General features: G+C 38.0%; 2 protein-coding genes across 4 annotated transcripts; both read right to left on the reverse strand.

The window, feature by feature from the left end:
• Positions 1 to 424: 424 nt before the first annotated feature.
• LOC134645625 (tumor necrosis factor receptor superfamily member 14-like) lies at positions 425 to 6,076 on the reverse strand. 2 transcript variants are annotated; one of them, XM_063499134.1, is made up of 11 exons: positions 5,973 to 6,076; positions 4,455 to 4,532; positions 3,767 to 3,884; positions 3,308 to 3,401; positions 3,010 to 3,135; positions 2,139 to 2,294; positions 1,799 to 1,886; positions 1,517 to 1,692; positions 1,387 to 1,424; positions 1,227 to 1,287; positions 425 to 1,151 (listed from the first exon to the last, which is right to left on the reverse strand). In XM_063499134.1, exons 3-11 carry the CDS (start codon positions 3,806 to 3,808, stop codon positions 1,147 to 1,149), a joined length of 786 nt encoding a protein of 261 aa, XP_063355204.1. In that variant the 5' UTR covers positions 3,809 to 3,884; positions 4,455 to 4,532; positions 5,973 to 6,076; the 3' UTR covers positions 425 to 1,146. The 2 variants fall into 2 exon arrangements, with proteins under 2 accessions (XP_063355204.1, XP_063355205.1); XM_063499135.1 differs by having other exon boundaries at positions 3,767 to 3,904.
• A 1,228-nt stretch (positions 6,077 to 7,304) lies between these two features.
• LOC134645841 (tumor necrosis factor receptor superfamily member 14-like) lies at positions 7,305 to 12,271 on the reverse strand. 2 transcript variants are annotated; one of them, XM_063499450.1, is made up of 10 exons: positions 12,169 to 12,271; positions 10,638 to 10,776; positions 10,190 to 10,283; positions 9,880 to 10,005; positions 9,262 to 9,417; positions 8,753 to 8,840; positions 8,462 to 8,646; positions 8,331 to 8,368; positions 8,176 to 8,227; positions 7,305 to 8,075 (listed from the first exon to the last, which is right to left on the reverse strand). In XM_063499450.1, exons 2-10 carry the CDS (start codon positions 10,677 to 10,679, stop codon positions 8,071 to 8,073), a joined length of 786 nt encoding a protein of 261 aa, XP_063355520.1. In that variant the 5' UTR covers positions 10,680 to 10,776; positions 12,169 to 12,271; the 3' UTR covers positions 7,305 to 8,070. The 2 variants fall into 2 exon arrangements, with proteins under 2 accessions (XP_063355520.1, XP_063355518.1); XM_063499448.1 differs by having other exon boundaries at positions 10,638 to 10,756; positions 12,169 to 12,209.
• Positions 12,272 to 17,588: the final 5,317 nt, after the last annotated feature.

Genomic DNA, 17,588 nt, shown 5'->3' on the forward strand with positions numbered 1-17,588 from the left:
TGCTCACTTATACTATGACCTCAGTAATCAATTTCAAAATTGGATCATGGTTTTATTGCATTTAATATATGTAGTTAACCATGATGGATACTGTAGAGACAAACATATGGTATTCTTAAGAGGAGTGGCTACCCTGTGACTGACAAGTCCCAAACACATGAGCCTGCAGAGTTGTCAGTTTCTCAGTATGAGCAGACATCTTCTAATCTAATCAAGAAGTCTCAGTCGCTCTTCTTTAAACAACAGTCCATAAAGATTTGGGAACTGAGGAGACCAGCTGTCGGACCTTTGGGAGAGGAATATTGTCCCGTTCTTGTCTGTCAGCCTTTTGTTTCCCTCCTTCCCAACTTTTTGGAGACGTGCTGGTATAAAATTCTAAATGAGCAAGTATTTTTCATTAAATGATAAACAACTCAGTTTAAGCACTTGGTATATTTTCTGCATTTTAATGTGAATAAAATTTGGGTTTATAAAATGTGAAAATCATTGCATTCTTTATTTTTAAATGCACATTTTACACAGTGTCCCGACTTTGTTGAAACTGAGGTTACACATCTGGGATGAAAAAACCAAAAACAAAACATGTGTACTTTCACTTGAAAGAGCAACATGTGAACTTATCCAACACTCCATTAAAAACCATGTTTAGATAAAAAAAATCCAAAAAATAAAATCAAATTTTTCTGATGTAGAAAGACCCGACTGGACTTTGAGACCTTATATACTTTACTATGCCATATTATTATAATATATATTAATAATATACTACATAAATTATTGTGACATACAATTTCAATTGAATCATAAGTTAGCATCATCATTATACTTTTTAAAGTTCAAAACTTTTTTAATAAAATTCTTTTTTTTAAAGAAATTCTTTAGAAAAACGCTGGAAAGATTTAGAAGATACTCCAAACTATTCCCGTGATACCAGCCATGTGTTCATCATGATGCAGTAAAGATTATGAATCTTCAATTCTAGCAGTTTGTCTTCAGATAACGTCCAGTTTCCAGGTAATAGTCCGGACAGGAGTGATTCACGAAAGTTTGCAGTTTTCTGTTCACTGCGAACACAATGTCCCAGCATCCAGCTGGAGTTACAGCAGGTCTGCAGGCAAACTTTCTTCTGTAAACCTTTAAATCGTTTCACTCTGAGGAGAGAAACATGATTAAATCTCTTGTACATTTGTACAGATGTCACAATCTCCACAGTCTCAGTCTCTTACCTGGTGTTTGTAGGTGATTTCTCAGTGCCTCTACTTCTGTTCTTCCTTCTTCATTCTTAGTCTTTAAAAAAAAAAGTTTTAAAAAATGACATAAACATAAATTGATAAATCAGCTGTTGTCATCTGTTACCGTCCAAACTCCAGTGATGCTCAAACATACCTTCTTTACTTTGGTGAGGCGCACACTTGTTTTTTCATCTTTACAAAAACAAACCAAAAAAAAATAGTGTGAAAATATTATCATTCATCCAAATCAGTATAACATTTTCTTTGTTCTCTGTTATTCTCACCTCTGTTTAGACACGTGGACTTTTTTTTGATGACACAAAAAGCTATAAGTATGATAATAACTAAAATCAGTAACGAGCAGCCAGTGATGATCCAACGACGGATCACATTATAAACATCTTGTTCTTCACACTGAGCATCAGTTGTAGCATTTCCTGGTCTTATCAGTGATTCACATCTGGAAGGACAGAGAAACACTTTACAGGAAAATGTACAGATGTGCCACACTCACTGCTGCTGGAGGAAATCAGACGTGTCTGTGTCTGCTGTGAAGCTTCACTTACGATCTGTGTGGCCGACAAAACTTTAAAGTTCCATCTGAAAATGTCCCATTGCTGCAGTCAGAGCACTCAGTGTCTCTGAAGGCTGTTCCTGCGCAAACACAATGTTTACACCGTTTTCAGCATGTACATCATGAAGGATCAGTGAGTGACTGTGACATCAGAGTAATTACACGTGTCAGGTGACTCCACCTTTGAGTCTGACTTAGAATTGTTTAAAAATACAAATATGATCCTTCTAAGCTTTACTATAAAGTTCATAACACCTCATTCAGAAACCACTGCAAGTAAAAAACAGATTATTTCATCCAGGTTATTTACACTACAAGCATAAGAAACCAACCTGCTTGGCTGATGTATTCCCCTGGGTTACAGCGTTTGTGTTCATGTGCTGTCTCACAGTGAACACCTGCATAGTGAACACAGTAGAATCCATCCTCTGGTTTACAAATTGTATCTAATGTTGATGTGCATGTCCTGTTCTCCTTCAGACCAAAACCTGTGAGCATGTAGAGAGGACAAATGTTACAGAGACAAGGCCGAGATGGTTTCTACACGTGCAGGGAGGGATAGGGAATATACACTGGACATAGGATGTTGAAGATGGAGGTGTCAGGTAGGAGGAAATGAAGAGCATAGACAAGATTCATGGATGAGGTGAAGAAAGAGATGGAGAGATTGGTGTGAGAGAAGAGGATGCTAGGGATTGGTGAAGAATGAGCCAGAGGGGTCACTGCTGTAGTGACATTATGATGTCATTCATCAAAAGTTACTTAAAATTATTTTGACTGATTTACTAAAATTTGTAATAATTGACAGATTGGATGATTTGACATGTTAATTAAAATAATACATTTATAGAAAACATCAATGAAATGATGCTTCATTTTATTTAGATGGAAATCTAAAGGTTAAGTGGAGGCAACATCATATTGCAGAGCGTGAGAGCTGATTATGAGCTCATGTGGAATATCTTGAGGCATAATTACTTAATGTGTAAAACATGTCGCCAGTTTGATGACATGTTTAACACATTTGTTTACATGCAGTCATACATGTTTTAAATCAATGTCAAATCAAAGCCCTCGTCAAAGAGACGCTCTGCAGATTCACAATAGGAACGTCGTACCATCTTTAACTGTCTTAATTCTTACATCACATTAACAGCAGAACATGCAATAACAGCTTCCCTAGTTTCATAAATAAAAACCTACTTAGGTCACAGATTGTGCAGTGAGTGCATTGTTTGAGTCCACTGGGCTTATCCATGTGGGTTCCACCCTCGCAGGCCACACAGGAAGTGTTTGCAGTCTCTGTGCAATCTGTCTTGACTCGATTTCCTGTTAAAATAAAAAACGGCAGACTATTTTCAATACATGTCGTTTTATGTAAACTGTGAAATCTTTAGAGTTATAAAGGTGTGAAGTTGAACTTTTACATATAGAGAGACAGTAAAGAGCAGGACTCCATAACCAAAGTGAAATCAGCCTCCAACATTCAGCTGGATCTTACCTGCAGGACACTTTGGACAGCATAGGTCTTTTACTTGATACATTGTTGAAGGACACGAGAGAGTGAGGACACTGAAGACTTTCATCATGATTAACTGAAAACAAAGAAAAAGGAATACATTTAAAAGTAGAACCACACTTCAAACTGAGAACTAACAGAGAGCAGCAGGAGGTGGAAAAGAAGAAAGATATGAAATGAAATGCACAACAACCTGAAAATGAGAGCCGATCAGTGAAGAAGGAAGATAGTGAGGATTATGATATCAATTTAAAGGAAAAGTAGACAGTATGGGAAATTATATCATGTAATTCACAAGGTGAATTACACACACACATGCAGAAGTGATTCAGAAAATATTGAGGGGGTTAAACAGTTGCAGAGAAGGAAAAATATTAAGTATGAATTAGTTACATTTTTAAAAAAGAAGCTTTTTGTAAGTTTGTATGAAAAATATTTTACCAGCAACACTGCAGCTGTCAAAGAATTTCCTCCTGAAGTCATTTTATACAGCAGAATGAAGAATTTCCTGAACTGAAGACCGTCTCACTGAGATTTGCAAGGAGATGAGCTGTATGATCTAAAACAGCAGGAGAACATCTGAAAAAAATATGTAAGTGAGCAGCAGGAAACCTGGTTCCTGTGGATATTAAAACCTTACGGTACAGGTTAAAAAGTAGTATCTTCTTGTTTGTTTATCATAATTAACCTCCTAAGACCTGAACTCTTTCATGGCATGCATTTTTAATTTCTCTTGCTATTTGGGCTGAATGGGACCTGATGGATGTAAAAACAAAGAATGATCTTTTTACCTGATTTTGCCCTACAAGGGCCTCATATGCACATATGAGGACATTTGTTTTTAATTTTGATAGAACAATGGCAGCATAATGTCCTCGTAAGTGGATATCAGGCCCTTCTAGAGCAAAATTTAGTACTGTGGTCTAGACAACCCAAAATGTGATGTCCACATATGTGGATGCCAGGTCCTAGGAGGTTAAAGAAAAAAAATATTTAAAGGAACAACATATTGGGGTGAGTGAGTATAAAGTAAAGTTGTAGCATAAAGAACAAGAGGAAATAAAATAAAATTGTTGTTTCTGGTTCCCTGGTCCGTATTACAGGAAGCGGGTTTATGGCAGGAACTTACCTGCAGATTTTCTTTGACAAAGTCTTCACTTCCTGTTGCACCTGCAGCTTTGTTAAGGTGAGCTCTTTTGTTTACAGCCTGTAAGAACAGAGACAGTGACTACCATATATTGTGGATTCACTACAAAATCTATAGGATAGATCTTTCCAACACTGATAGGCAGCTGTCTGGTTGTCAGCAAGTTCCTCTGCATGAAAGCATTTACCATAAGCATTCAACTTTCTTGGTCCATGAGATTAAAGTGAGGGCTCAGCTCTTTATTTGCCTGATGATGGAATGCTTTCACTCATTACATACAGCTCACTTAATTGAACTAATTTTAATCAACTCTTAAGGAAGTCAAAACTCAGAGTTTGTCATCTCAGATTTCATCATTTCAGAACAGGGCCCTGTTGTTTGACTCATATAATATGCAGAGACCACTGAAGAACTACACTTTTATGGAAAATTGTTCAAAGGAATGGTCTTGACTTTATTACAGCAAGTCACCACCTTCTTTCAGCTGCTCCCTTTCCAGTCCCTTGTATCCTCCTCTGACACACCAACCCTCCGCATGTCCTCCTGCTACATCCATGAATCTTCTCTGAGGTCTTCCTCTTCTCCTCCTCCCTGGCAGCTTTATATTCAACATCCTTTGTTCAGTACATCTAGTTTCTCTCCTTTGCACATATCCTCAGCTCTGCCTCTCTAACTTTGTCTTTCAAAGCGGACCCTCTGATGTACTCTTTTCTCCCTCCTAATAACAATATTAGCATCTTCAACTCTCCAGCTCAGTCTCCTGTCGTTTTGTCAGTACCACCATCTCCAAACCATACATTATAGCAGGTCTCACTACCATCTTGTATACCTTCATTATCACTCTCACTCTCAACAGCACCCATGGGACGAATGAAGTTAGGTGAATGTGAATCTTTTGCTATTATCTTTCTGTCACAAATCACACCTAACACTCATCTCCAACCTGCCTGCACCGGCTTCATCACCTTTCTTGTGCACTGTACATTGCTTTGGATATTTGACTCCAGGTAATTAAACTCATCTACCTTCACTATCTCTATGCTCACTTTCCCACCTTCCTCACCTGTCATGCTCACATATATTCTGTCTCCAGAGCATACCTCCACCTTTTCAGGCTCGCTTCCACCTTCTCCCTACTCTCAGTACACATATTTCTCTTCTCTTGGCACCCATCATATACTTTCTCTAGATCCACGAAGACACAGTGCAATTAACTTTCCTTTTGTCATCAATACCAGACTATTAAATCTAATAATTATAACTTAAATGTAGCCTACAAAGTTTTTGCAGAGATCAGTTTGGTTTAGATAAAAGTCTGTATTGTTTCTTGTTACAGAGCATTGCTTGAACAGGGCTTTAGTTACTGTTTTATTCACCGTTCACTTTCTACGGACCTGCTTTCTCTATTAAGGTCCGCAGCCGCATTACAAACAACCGAATCGCTGCTTCGTTTAACACCCTGTAACCAAACAGTCTGTAGAAGTGATCTAAGGAACTTACCGTCAGCGGTATAAGACGAAGTCTGCAGAAAGTAAACATTTGCCGTTTCCTGAAAATTAAGCGCTTAAAAACAACGGCTCAGCTTCAGGGAGAAAGCGAAAGTGCGCAGAACAAACGCGCAGTCCGTCATGACATCATATGGGCGGTTTCTTATGGAGGAGCAGTGGGTGGGAGTCGTGAGCGGTGGGTGGGTAATAGAGCCAGAGGCAAGGTACACTTTGGACAAGCTGCTTGTTTCATGACCCAAACAACTATTCACACTCACATTCACATCTATGGGCAATTTAAAATGACCAATTAACCTAACCCTACTAACTGAATGACAGTGGGAGGAAGTGGGAGTACCTGGAGAGAACCCACGCAAACACTGGACCCGGCCACGTGGTGTTTATAAACCCCAGACATTCTTATTGTGAAGCAACGGTGATAAATAATTGATTTAGTTAATTAATATGAGAAATAATTAGTCAGTTAAATGTATAAATAATCAAACATCAATTCATTTCATTTGAAACATCTAATCAATTATTTCTTTAGGTCCAATTTTAATTGATTAACGCCACATTTGATTGAATGTTTAAGCATATGTTTATTTAATTCATTTTGGGACTCGTAGACCTCCATATTTTCTTAGTGCAGTGTTCTTTCAGTTTTATATGACCTCTGTGAGGTAAAAGTGGCTGTCATACACTATGATGAGTTGGAGCAGACTAATTCTGAGAGTCTTAATGAACTTTAAATGAGCTTTAACTCTTTAAAATTTCTTCACAGAGCAAACAGATGCTTTTCTCATGTATAGTGGTACTCTTAGAAATGAAAACATTTAGTATAGATGAAGAAAAACAGAAGTCTGTCGGGTTGGGTAATTCTGAACTCTTGTCTTCAGTTTCACTTTGTTTTGCTTAGTGTAAACATATGTCTAATGGCAGAATACACACACACACACACACACACACACACACACACACACACACACACACACACACACACACACACACACACACACACACACACACATGCAGTGTATTGCTGATGCTTATGTCAACCCTTTCAAACCTTACTATTCATTTCTGAACAGAGATCACCCCATAATGGAAAGCTTGTGTGCCTAACAGTAATGCCATGAAGTACAGAAACATTACACCCACTGATGTCAGTTGCTTTTTTAATGTAATAACAAGTTCCTTAAACTGATGTGACTTTAGCTGTATGGTTAATGACAGGAATCTGCTTTGTGCTCCAAAATAAGAGGAAATAAACTGTATAATATAAAAATTAAACCTTTATTGCGCAGAATTACACAAATAAAATATAAAAAAGTATTTTCTTCAGCTTCTTTAGATTGTGGTATGATATTTTGCTGTCACTCAAAAAGCTCAGTCACAGCAGCATCACACCGAAACAGTGCACATGAATTCAAATGTATGTGATGATGTAAAGCTCCTGTTACTAATGCACTATATCACCTTCATCTGATTTTAGCTGTTATCTGAAAAAACCTATCCATTTTCTATCATCCACACTGAAATATACTTTGACCTAATAAAATATCATTTATTTGCCTTTCTTTGGTATGTTTTTGGTATGATACTTGAGTATGTTTTTACTTTCTGCTTTCACACCACTGAACAGACTGAGGAGGACTAGAAGCTTTCCTAGCTGACATGTATAAATGCAGCTTTTTCCATTTACATCTGCTTTATACAGTACGTTTATTCCTGTACATTACAGCATCCATTATCAGAGAGGCCTCAGTTTCTATAGATGTTAGGCACCATGTGTGATGTGGTGGTTAGTAATACTTGGGCACCACGGGACAGTCCAGTCTCCATTCATGTTCACTTTATACACCTCAGATTTCCAGTGCAACAGTGAATCATGCCACCTGCAGAAGTTCTCTGATGTCACTATAGTGAATGGGCGGGTTAAGGGTGAGCAGGAGTCGGAGTATAGGGAGCTGTCGGGGAACTTTGTGGAGTGGTCGGGTAAAAATCACCTCCTTCTTAATGTCAGCAAGACAAAAAGAGCTGGTGGAGGAAAAAACTGCGACTAGGTGCATCATGCAGGTGGGGTCTCCTCTGTTAATCTTCATATATTTTCACACTGAGGAGAGAAAGATATTCAGTTAAATAGCAAACCTCTTGTACGTTTGCAGAGACATCAGGCAATGAAGGTTTGAGTGGATAACTCATGGCCGTCTTACCTGGTTTCTCATTCAGTGTTTTCAGTTCTATTTCTGTTTCTTTTTCTTCATTCTTAGTAAAAAACAAAAAAACAAAAAGAAGAAGACATAATTACTTTGATAAATCAGGTGTTGCCATCCGTTACAGTCCACACTCCTGTGATATTCAAACATACCTTCCTCAAGTTGATTAGGTGTACAATTATTTTTTCACCTTTGCAAAAAGAAAAACAATTTAAAAATTAGTGTAAAAATATTATTTTCTATCTAAATTGTGATAACAATTTTATTGTTCTGTTATTCTCACCTCGTTTTAGACATCCAATCTTCTTTCTAAAGAGACACAAAGCTATAAGTATCACAATTAATAAAATCAGTAACAGGCAGCCAGTGATGATCCAAGAAAGAACCACATTCTCATCTTGTTCTTCACACTGAGCATCAGTTGTAGCATTTCCTGGTCTTATCAGCTTAAGGTTTAGTGATTCACATCTGGAAGGACAGAGAGACACTTTACAGGAAAATGTACAGATGTGCCACAATCACTGGTGCTGGAGGAAATCAGACGTGTCTGTGTCTGCTGTGAAGCTTCACTTACGGTCTGTGTGGCCGGCAAAACTTTAAAGTTCCATCTAAAAATGTCCCATAGCTGCACACAGAGCACTCAGTGTCTCTGAAGGCTGTTCCTGCATCAACACGAATATACACCATTTTCAGCATGTACATCATGATGGATCAGTGAGTGACTGTGACATCAGAGTAATTATATGTGTCTAATTATATATTATTATATATATTATATGTGTCTTCCCCGGGCACCCAATGGCTGCCCACTGCTTCACTGAGTGAATGGGTTAAATGCAGAGAGGAATTTCCCCAAGGAGATCAATAAAGTATACTTTCTAATGACAACCAGTTTAAAATACATCTAAAAACATTTCCTTGTTTCAGTTTCTAAATTTGATCTTTCTGAGTTCATTCATGTGGTGGAGTGATGGAGAGCAGCTTTACTACAAAGTAATAACACCATATTGAGAAACCACTGCAAGTGTACAACAGAAATATTATTCCATCCAGTTTATTTACACGTAAGCACAAGAATACAACCTGCTTGGCTGATGTATTCCCCTGGGTTACAGCGTTTGTGTTCTTGTGCTTCCACACAGTGAACACCTGCATAGCGAACACAGTAGAATCCATCCTGTGGTTCACAAATTGTATCTGATGTTGTTGTGCATGCCCTCTTTTTCTTCAGATCTGAACCTGTGAGCACGTAGAGAAGACGCATGTTAGACAGGATGCTAGGGATTGGGAAAGAACGAGGCAGAGAGGTCACTGCTGTGGTGATATTATGATGTCATTCATCAAAAGTGACTTATGGTGTTTTTCCTGCTTAAAATTAGACCCTATAACAGTAGTCAACATTTAATCAATTATTTTAAAATTACTGATATATTAAAAGTTTGTAATAATTGTCAGATTGAACAATTGGACATTTTAATTCAGAAAAAAAATATTTATAGAAAACATCAATGAAATTGATGCTTCCTTTTATTTTGATGAAAATCTAAAGTACGGTATATTATCTATCTATCTATCTATCTATCTATCTATCTATCTATCTATCTATCTATCTATCTATCTATCTATCTATCACTTTTAATTCTTATACGGCAGTAACAGCTTCACTAGTTTCATAAATAAGAAATATGAATAAAAACCTACTTAGGTCACAGATTGAGCAGTGAGTGCACTGTGTGAGTCCGCTGGGCTTATCCATGTGGGTTCCATCCTCGCAGGGCACACAGGAAGTGTTTGCAGTCTTTGTGCAATCTGTCTTGACTCGATTTCCTGTTATAATATAAAAAACCAGACTATTTTCAATACATGTCGTTGTTACTCATGTAAACTGTGAAACCTTTAGAGTTATAAAGGTGTGAAGTTGAACTTTCACATATAGAGAGACAGTAAAGAGCAGGACTTCATATTTATTAACCAAAGTGAAATCAGCCTCTAATATTCAGCTGGCTCTTACCTGCAGGACACTTTTGACAGCATAGGTTTTGTACTTGATACATTTCTGAAGGACACGAGCTAGTGAGGACACTGAAGACTTTCATCATGATTAACTGAAAACAAAGAAGAAGAACAAAGAATACATTTAAAAGTAGAAGCACACATCAAACTGAGAATTGCTCGACTAACAGAGAGCAGCAGGAGGTGGAAAAGAAGAAAGAAATGAAATGAAATGTGCAACAACCTGAAAATGAGAGCTGATAAGTGAAGAAGGAAGATAGTGATGTCAGCATCAATTTAAATGAAAAATAGACAGTACAGGAGGAAATTATAGCATGTAATTCACACAGTGATGCAGATGTGAGTCAGAAAATATTGAGGGGGTTACAAAATAGTTACATAGAAGGAAAAAAATTGTTTTATTTTTTTAAAAAGCTTATTGTAAGTTTGTATGATAAATATTTTACCAGCAACACTGCAGCTGTCAAAGAATTTCCTCCTGAAGTCATTTTTATACGGCAGAATGAAGACTTTCCTGAACTGAAGACCGTCTCACTGAGATTTGCAAGGAGATGAGCTGTATGATCTAAAACAGCAGGAGAACATCTGAAAAAAAAATATGTAAGTGAGCAGCAGGAAACCTGGTTCCTGTGGATAAAAAGTTAAATGTTTATGATTCAGGGTAAAAAATTGATTTTTTTTTCTTTGTTTGATTGTTTTTTTAATTGGGTTTTTTATAATGAAAGAAAAAAGTATTTAAAGGAATAACCTGGTGGTTTGCATTACAGTACTTAACAAATATATTACAACAGAGATATTTCAGAGATCTGTCAAAAAAAAAAAAACAGTGTAAAACTAAAACTTATATTCTTTATTATCAAACAAATAACAAACTAAATTCATGATTTTACACCCACATTTAAGAAGACACGCTTTACTTCACTGATATTATTCATAAATATTATCCAACCACTAAAACCAGTTATTCTGTAAGTAAACAACTATAATTTGCATTCTAACCTAAAAAAAATACTACTTTGTTTTGGTAAAACAGCATACTTGAAAATTCATGGAAAACAACAATATGTGGATTTCAGCATTAAAATGTGATTTCTGCTTAAAGAGCTTGAACATATTGATCTAGTAACCATAAGAGAAAATTAAAATAATTATCATTAGTGTTAATTTAGGGCAGATGTGGCACAAATGTTATAGCATAAAGCACACGAGGAAATAAAATAAAATGTTAACATTTTTAAATGAAGATCAAAGCTAGAAAATATGTATTTCCCTCACAAGCTTCATGCTATTGTAAAGATATAACAACATTTAAAATGAACTTTTTCTTTAGGAAGTCAAAATGTAGTTAATTCATAATCAGTTCAGAATTTAAAGTTAGCATTTGTTAAACGTGCCCTCTGGAACATGGCCCTGGTGTTTGTCTTGTATATTATGCAGAGTTCATATAGAAATTATAGATGGCTGCCGTGCCTTTGAATTATGCTACATATCAGCCTAAGTCCCAAACACCAAAGAATTTCACACGGTACCACTCCAAGGAAAAATGTGTGACAATTTTTTCACTGAATTATCAATAAAGATCATTAAAACAGTAAAAACTGTCATCTATTATTCTGATTTCTTCTGGACTGTTAAATAAGATCGAGTTTGTGGAGACAAATGATCAAACTGAAGCATGTGCGGGCAGCTTTGGGCCTTGTCTGCTTTGAAGCTGCTTCAGCCTTTGTCTAACTTTCCTTTAGTCAACTGTAACGATTCTAACGTCAAAGTTTTTGAGTGACCGGCTGGATTTAGATACAAGTAAGTATTGTTTCTTGTTACAAACTGCTGCTTCATTTACTTCTCTACAAAGCTCCTTTCTTCACTAATGTCTGCAGCTGCATTAGCAACAGTTTTATAACTGCGTCGATGCTGCGAACACCTTCTGTACCAGATCCTACAAACAAACATCGTGCAGAACTGATTCAAGGGTCTTACCCTCAGCGGTATAAGATGAAGTCTTTAGGTTTTCCATTGCAGTAAATCTTTGCTGTTCGTGAAAATTAAACGATTAAAACGAAAAGCAGCTACTCTGTGAAAGTGAAGGTAAAGAAAAAATGTGACAGAGCATGAAGGGGAAGTCTGTGTGAACTATGGAAGTGAAGGTACTGCCTACCACAGCACAGTTTCTCTGTGAGCTTTCTCTCTGTTTTAGATTATCTCTGTTACTTAGGCCACAGGTGACTGTTGAGTTATGTGAGTGTTTTGAGTTATGATTCGGAGTGGACGACTTAAAACCTGACTAAAGTCTCTTTAGAGCTCTTTAGGGCAACAGAGGAAACACAGAACACAGAGCTTTGAATCCAAACTGGCATCTTTCCCGTACAAGTTTTGGGACTCTTTAAGAGATGAAAACATGGAGTGTAGATGAAGAAACGCTGAGGTCTTCTGAGAGGACAAAGGGTCTGGCGAGATTCTGGGGAAATTCCATTATCTTTTCTTTCGGTTTCACTTTGTGCTCAGTTTAAACACAGCACAATGCACAATGAACTTACTGTTCATTAACTTTTTGTAGCAAGACAGTGAATGCAAACACTTTGCGACTGCGATACGCTGTTTGACACAACACAGCCACAAAGTTACATCTCAAATGTGTTTGTCTCCTGAATGCAAAAATCCTCTCTTTCTCTCTTCAGCACATACAGGGGACAATAGTTGCTCATTGCAGGAATCATACAGATTTTAGGTACAGACAGCAAACCTTTTACAGTGAGCAAAGTGCATTTGGGTGTCTAACAGTGTGTGTCTAAAACACAGAAGCAACAGACTCACTGATTTCAGCTGTCTTTTATATAATAACAAGTCCCTTAAACAGCTGTGACCTCAGCTGGATGGTTACAGAAATGCAATAAACTGGGGATGGTAATGGGGTTGCCTAGCAGTAGCAGCACTCTTTGTGCTGGTTTGGTGGGTTGCGTCTCCATCCCCATCCCCCTCACCCTTCAAGTGGGTTCCTGTAGCAGGGTCTACCAGGCATTAGACCTCCACGCCATCAGCAGTAAGATGTGGGAAACTTTTCCCACTGGACAGCAAATTATTTGCTAAGGCAGCTATCCAGCCATCAGGTTGAGCCTTCAGGTCTTTGGAAAGTGCTGATCCCAGTGCTGCACTCTTAGCACACCATTAATGAAAATGTTTGCACCAACCTGTCTTCATAGCCCAAGAAAAACATTACAGAAAAAAAGACCAAACCAAAGCTGACAATAAACGGCTGATCCAAACAATAAAATTCCACAAATAGTCCACATTAACGCTCCTTAACGGCAATTTAAACTCACATTAACTCCAGTCTTTAAAGTTTAAACTCACAAGTAAATATCCTCCAGGCATAGACCTCATTGTCTAAGTGGCACCATGCTTTTGGCCACTCCATGTGATCAAAAATCACAGAATTAAAATAAATAAATTCATGATACTGCCAGAATCAAACAATTAAATTCACACAGAGACACAGCTCGGCAGCTGAGCTGCTGCTGTGACCAAACTAGCATCTCTAAATTTTTAAATCCTCAGTAAATAAAAAAGTAATAGAAGCTTGAAAAAACATACGCTGCAACTTGGCACACATGTGCTGGGGACTATGGAGGACCACAAGAGCCACGCGCATCAAAATAAAGAATTCTGTGCTGAAATAATGAATTGTAGAATAAATTCTCCATTTGTAAATTCATTTTTGAATTCCAATTTAATAAACTCATTTTTAAAATGCTTTTTAAAAACTTCATTTCAAAAACCATTTTTGAATTGCACTTTAATAAACTGCATTTCAAAAACCTCAAAAATGAATTTACAAATGGAGAATTTATTCTACAATTCATTATTTCAGCACAGAATTCTTTATTTCGATGCGCGTGGCTCTTGTGGTCCTCCATAGGGGACACATGCACACATTCAACTATATGCGTGCACTCTCACAAACTTAACTATTACTATAGGGAGCTATGTGACCTTAGCTCTGCATTCAATACCATGCCTGATATCCTAATCAGCTTGCTACGAGACTTTGGCCTCCTCATCTTCATCTGCACCTGGATCAAAGACTTCCTCACTGACCGCCCACAGAGAGTCAAAATAGGCCCCTCACCTCTCTTCCTCCATTACACTAAACGCTGGTACACCTCAAGACTGTGTTCTGATTCCAGTCTTCTACTCCGTCTATGCTTACAGCTGCATACTAGTCCACCCATCCAACACCATAATTAAATCTGTTGACTGTTGTTGCATTCATCACAGGAGGAGATGAGTCAGCATACAGGGATGAATGCTCAGTGAATAATCAGACGCTGAAGACCACAAAGATAAACGAATTGGTACGTGACACCGATCCGACCCCTCGGTGCATAAATGGTTTAGATATTCAAGTTCCTCTGTTTTATGATGCTGTTTTAGTAGTAACTTAATTTCATTCATTTAGCTCAATTCAAAACACTTAAATCTTACCTGCACTAGTTACTGTCCAGTGACCTTGTGGTATAGTGTCCTGCACTTGTATTCTACAAAACTGCACTGGGCTACTTATTAGCTCAATGCTAAGATTTTGGATGTACCCAACTTTGGATGTACTATTTTAGGATGACTATATCTTTTCAGACAGCCATGTATTGCTTTACAACATGCATTGAACCCCCAAACCAAGACGTGAGACCACTTCTGATAACAATGACCTTAACAGCTGACACTGCAGCAATAGACCCATTCTAAAGATGGGTGTAACACACACAGACACGTACAGAGATTTCTTGATATATTAAAGAGTATTTGTTTCACTCCCACTAAAATTGAATATTTGTTAAAATGCTCACTGAAGGCTCAAACTGTAAGTCTTGAATCTGGCACTGGAGCTTCTGCTGTGTGGTCTCATTGTTATGAGACATAAATTTTTCATTGTCTCTTGAAGGACATTTCTCCTGTCATACACTGTGGATAGATTATTACAGATGACCTGCCTGCCTTTTCATGCCTCCATGATTTTATTCATAGTATAATGAATGAAGGGCAGGAACATGTCTTCTCTGTAGTTGCTGAGAGGAGGTCACTCAGTGGGTCCTGATGATTGAAACTCTATGCTTCATTTAACTTAAGTATTTAAATGCAAGTGCAGATATGCTATGGAAAAAATGTTATGAGAGACACTTACAGACTCCGGAGTGTATAACCGCACTGTGCTTGACCAAGGACTCCCACCATTAAGATTAATCAGTTACAACTCCATACTAGAAGGCTGGCGTTAATATGGAAAAAGAGCTTGTTACTGACATTATCCATCGGACTGGAGCCCAGCTACCATAGCTACACGTTGAACAGACCACCAGCCTGTCACAGGGCTAACACGTAGAGACAGGACACCATTCGCACTCACGTTCACACCTATGTGCAGTTTAGAATTACCAGTTAACTTAACCCTACTAAATGCATGTCTTTAGGTAAGAATAATTTATATAAGAAGACTTTATAAAATATTATGGATACTGTTATACAATCCAAATTGGTTTCTTCATCATATACATGACTTTGGGGATGATGCTACTCAAATTGGAAGGTCTTGGATATCCATTGTGGCTAAAAAAAAACCTCCTGTTGGGTCTGTTCCCACAAACCCCGCTAGTTCTAGAGACTTATTCATCATGAAAGAAAACAAGGCAACAGTGTTCGATCGATTACTTGCGCAAGGGAGGCCTTTGGTCAAGAACCAGCTCTTGGAGCTCACGCTCCTAACCTGTCTCCAGCCCAAAGTCCTTCAAAGAGCAGCTTCCCTCGCAGCTATTTATTGAGAGACAGTTCACACAATAGTTTACAACACGTACCTCCCCTCTTAACCCCCCTTGGTTACAAAGATGAGGCACTGTATGTATATGTGTGTGTGTGTGTGTGTATGTGTGTGTGTGTGTGTGTGTGTGAGACCTCCTGCTGGGCAGGAAGCTTACATCAAACAGACCTTCCAGATAGGATGTGTCTGTAATCAAACCTACAGCCCCCTACCCAGAACCCCGAGAATCTGGGGGGAAGGACAGTGGAATCCCTTTCATCAAAGTTGGCAAGCATAAAAATGACAAACATTTAACAATCCACTCTAACATTCCCTCCTGTTTTGTGATTTTTATGCTCCAAATTATTCCTATGTAGTATATTCTTATCCATGCACCTCTTGCTTAACATTTTCAGTGCAGGCGTCATTCATACACAGGCTTCTGTCATGTCATTCATTTCAGTCAATTCATATTGTTGTAAAAGTACATAATTAACAAATGTATTAGGAATCATTTTAGTTAACAGTGATCTTATACAAGGTAAAATTCATCCTATACATAAACAAATCAAATGTCAACAGTCCAAAAACAGGAATTAATATTTCCAAAAGAAGATGTCACCAAGGACCAGACATTAACCAAGTTATCCAGCCTTGTGGTGCATCTACTCCTGTCGTGCGATTCATTATGTATTTCTGCAAGTAAACAACTGAATGTAACAGTCAAACAAGAATAATCAACATACTCAAAAAATCATGTGTCACTACAATCCAACTGTATACAGACATAGACATTCAAACACATCAGTTGACTTTATTGTTTGTCCATGTGGCTCTCAGCTAACTTCAAAGCTGTAGCCTGGTCAACACCCTTCTTTATGACTCCTATCAACCCCCCAAATCTTCTCACTGTAGGCATCCTGTGGGGGTTAGAGTCAACTAGTAAATTATCCGCATTTACAACTCTTCTCCTGTCCTGTTGTCACCACAGGAAAAGCTTTGTAAAGGAAATTGGATCAAACTGTTTTCCTGCAGTAGGTGAGTGGCCCTGCATGGCTGCCAGTGCACCTCGCATAATAGGCAACGTCTGTTGGTGTTGCATTGCTAAAATGTTAACACCATGTGCTCCTAAAGATGCCTCTCTTGCTATCCTATCTGCAAAAGCATTCCCTAATGCAACTGGATCTTTCCCTCACATGTGTGCTACACATTTACAAACGGCAATTCTACTGGATAATAACTCTGCCTTCAGCAGATTTTGCAAGAGTTTGGCGTGTTCTACAGGTTTCCCTGTAGAGGCTGTCACACCTCGTCTCACCCACTGTACTACAAAGAAATGTACTGTAGCAAATGCATACTGGCTATCAGTGTATATTGTCACATCTCGGTTCTCTGCAGCTTTACACGCTTCCGTTAAAGCTACTATCTCTGCTGCTTCAGCAGACATAGAACCTGTTAGGTGTCCTGCACAGATAACTTTCTCACTGTCTACTACAGTAAAACCTGTTTTAGCCTGTCCCTCTGCTGTTGTAAAACTCAAACCATCAACAAACCAAACCTTTCCCTCACCAAGTGGCACATCTGTTAAGTCATCCCTCGGCTTACACCCCTC

This window comes from Pelmatolapia mariae, linkage group LG16_19, assembly GCF_036321145.2.
Source record: "Pelmatolapia mariae isolate MD_Pm_ZW linkage group LG16_19, Pm_UMD_F_2, whole genome shotgun sequence".
NCBI classification, from domain to species: domain Eukaryota; kingdom Metazoa; phylum Chordata; class Actinopteri; order Cichliformes; family Cichlidae; genus Pelmatolapia; species Pelmatolapia mariae.

Bases quoted from the DNA above. Each gene is read 5' to 3' on its own strand.
- LOC134645841 (XM_063499448.1), bottom strand. From the start codon at position 12,205: ATGGAAAACCTAAAGACTTCATCTTATACCGCTGAGG. The intron at 10,757-12,168 runs GTAAGACCCTTG...CTGCTGTTTTAG, and splicing joins TTCATCTTATACCGCTGAGG to ATCATACAGCTCATCTCCTT. The intron at 10,006-10,189 runs GTAAGAGCCAGC...ATATTATAACAG, and splicing joins CTGTCAAAAGTGTCCTGCAG to GAAATCGAGTCAAGACAGAT.
- LOC134645625 (XM_063499134.1), bottom strand. From the start codon at position 3,808: ATGACTTCAGGAGGAAATTCTTTGACAGCTGCAGTGTTGCTG. The intron at 3,136-3,307 runs GTAAGATCCAGC...TTATTTTAACAG, and splicing joins CTGTCCAAAGTGTCCTGCAG to GAAATCGAGTCAAGACAGAT. The intron at 1,425-1,516 runs GTGAGAATAACA...GTTTTTGTAAAG, and splicing joins GTCCACGTGTCTAAACAGAG to ATGAAAAAACAAGTGTGCGC.